Here is a 2473-nt window from a genome sequence, read left to right as displayed (position 1 = left end):
TGAAGCTTGATAACCTAAGTTGGACACAATGTTGTGATAGGATGCTAATTTGTGGACAAGTCGGAATTGCATGTAAGTATGAGATCTTTCTCTTTTTCCTTCGCTGCAGACTAGGTGATAATGTAGTCTTGGGTGGCCAAGCAGGTGTTGCAGACTACATAGACATCACTTCAAAGGTCCTACTTCCTGATGTTGTCAATCTTTCTATCCAGGTCCAAATCACAGCGAAAAGATTCAAACATTACTGAGCTGGTTTCTTTTCCCAGTTCAGTTGCAAAAGCTCTCGTGCTTACTGAAGTCACAGGTGCCCGTGGGCAATCGGTGGTGGCTTTGCGAAACTTTTGTGGCAAACATCCAATGTGAGAGATTGGCAAGAGCTTGTTACAACACCAAGCTTGCTGTCAAGCTCAGCAACTGCATAACCTCGCTGGTAGCCGCAAAACCAACTCCAACAGGGATCACCCCTTCAAGGATTGTTTGGCGCGACTCCTCAAATATACATCAAAGTTTTTCCTCAAGTGTATCTTTTCCTCCATGCGTCGAGAATCGTGGTCCATGTCACGCTATTTGGCTGGAATGGCATTCTCCTCGCTAGAGCAATGGCATCCTCGACGTTACTGGCACGGCCAAGAACGTCGATCATGCAGTGAAAGTGCTCGATGTGAGCAGCCACCCCAAACTTGGACCACATTCCATCCAAGAATTCCCGTCCTCGATCGAGAATCCCAGCGTGACTGCACGCCGCGAAAATCTCTACAAAGGTGACACTGTCCGGATCCACGCCTTGCACTCGCATGCTCCGAAACGCTTGGAACGCAGCGATGGCGTCTCCTCGAGCGCCATGTCCTGCAATCAAAGTATTCCATGCCACAGTGTCGGGAGACGCAATGGAGCTCTCAAACACAAGCTCGGCGACCTCGACGCTCCCGCATTTACAGTAGAAGTCGAGCAGGGAAATCGCCACAGGACTCCCTTCCAGTCCCTGCCGGAGAATCTGTCCGTGGAAGAGCTTACCGAGCTTCAAATCTCCCAGGTTCCCGCAAGCTTGCAACAACGCAAGAAATGTTTGAGAGTTGGGAGCAACTTCCATGGCCGCATAGCATTCCAACGCAAGCTCGTCCTCACCAATGTAAACACATCCAAACAGGAAAGAGTTCCACGAGACTACGTCGCGATCTAAGATCTTATCAAATACCCGGCGAGCGTCCACGATCAAGCTTCCACACTTGGCATACATATCAACCAGACTGCTAGCAAGCGATGGATCTCTCTCCAGGCCAAGCTGCGAGATCCACGAGTGGATTTTCATTGCTTTCTCGAGAGATTCTACGTCTAAATCCCATCTCTTGCGTTGTTTCTTCTCGGCAATTACGCTACAAGCCTTGATAGCGGCGACGCAAGCTAAACGATCGGGTTTAAATCCTTGTTCTTGCATGCAAGAGAAGAGAAGCAAAGCTTCTTCTCCATCTTGGCTCTCGTGAGCATAGCCTGTGATGATCGATGTCCAGGAAACGATGTCGTGCTGCTCCATCGAATCAAACACCCTGCGAGAATCTTCTAAACTTTCACACTTGGCATACAAGTCCACCATCGCGTTCGCCAAGTGTAAATGTTTCCTCGCCTCCAACTTGAAGCAGCGAGAGTTTGATGCGTGAGAGTGAATCGCCATGGCTCGTTCCAAGCTCTTGATCTTCACAGCCAACGACGCATCAATCTCCTCTCGCACGGCCAGACTAGAGCAAGCTTTGACAGCCGCGAGAAAACTCGAGCAATCTGGATTGATCATAGCAGCTTCCATCTGCGAGAAGAGCTCCAGAGCCAAATCTTCCTGCCGGTTTTGAGCGTATCCCAGAACCAATACCGTCCAGGAGACAACGTCGTGGTTCTCAATCCCATCGAAAACTCGCCAAGAGTCTCTCATGCTTCCACACTTGGCGTAGGTATCCGCGAGACAAGTTGCCAAACGAGCGTACCGCGAGAGCATGCTATCCGAGCTCTTGGCAGCTCGAGCGTGGATCGCCATGGTTCTCTCGAGCAGCTTCATCCTCCCCGCGAAGAACTTCCCATTTTCGATCCCTGCTCGTTCTCTCTCGTCCAGAATCACGCAAGCCTTGAGAAGGGCCAGGAGAGTGGGGCCGCTTGGATCGCAGCCACTTCTTTCCATCTGCGAGAACAAATCCAGTGCTATCTCCGGAGCTCCATTCTGGACGTAGCCCACGATGAGCGCAGTCCAGCAAACCACGTCTCGCTGCTCCATCCCCTGGAAAATTCCCGCGGCTTCGTCCAAGCAGCCACATTTGGCGTACATGGCCACGAGACCGCTGGCGATGTAGATGTTGGCCTCTCCAAACTTCTTGGAGGCCGCATGATGGATCTCCCTGCCCCGTGCAAGATCCTTTGTCCTAGCACATACCTTGAGCGCCGCTAGCAGCGAGTGTATGGACTCTGATCGCGCGGAGCTCTGGAGAATCAT

General features: G+C 51.4%; 1 protein-coding gene across 1 annotated transcript; it reads right to left on the bottom strand.

The window, feature by feature from the left end:
* Positions 1-514: 514 nt before the first annotated feature.
* On the bottom strand, positions 515-2473 carry LOC112346661 (pentatricopeptide repeat-containing protein At4g39530-like). The gene has a single exon (XM_024676150.1). It carries the CDS (start codon positions 2471-2473, stop codon positions 515-517), a length of 1959 nt encoding a protein of 652 aa, XP_024531918.1.

Source organism: Selaginella moellendorffii, unplaced genomic scaffold, assembly GCF_000143415.4.
Source record: "Selaginella moellendorffii unplaced genomic scaffold, v1.0 SELMOscaffold_16, whole genome shotgun sequence".
In the NCBI taxonomy this organism is placed as follows: Eukaryota; Viridiplantae; Streptophyta; class Lycopodiopsida; order Selaginellales; family Selaginellaceae; genus Selaginella; species Selaginella moellendorffii.
Note: the sequence above shows the minus strand (reverse complement) of the source record. Positions and strands in the feature narration are given on the sequence as shown.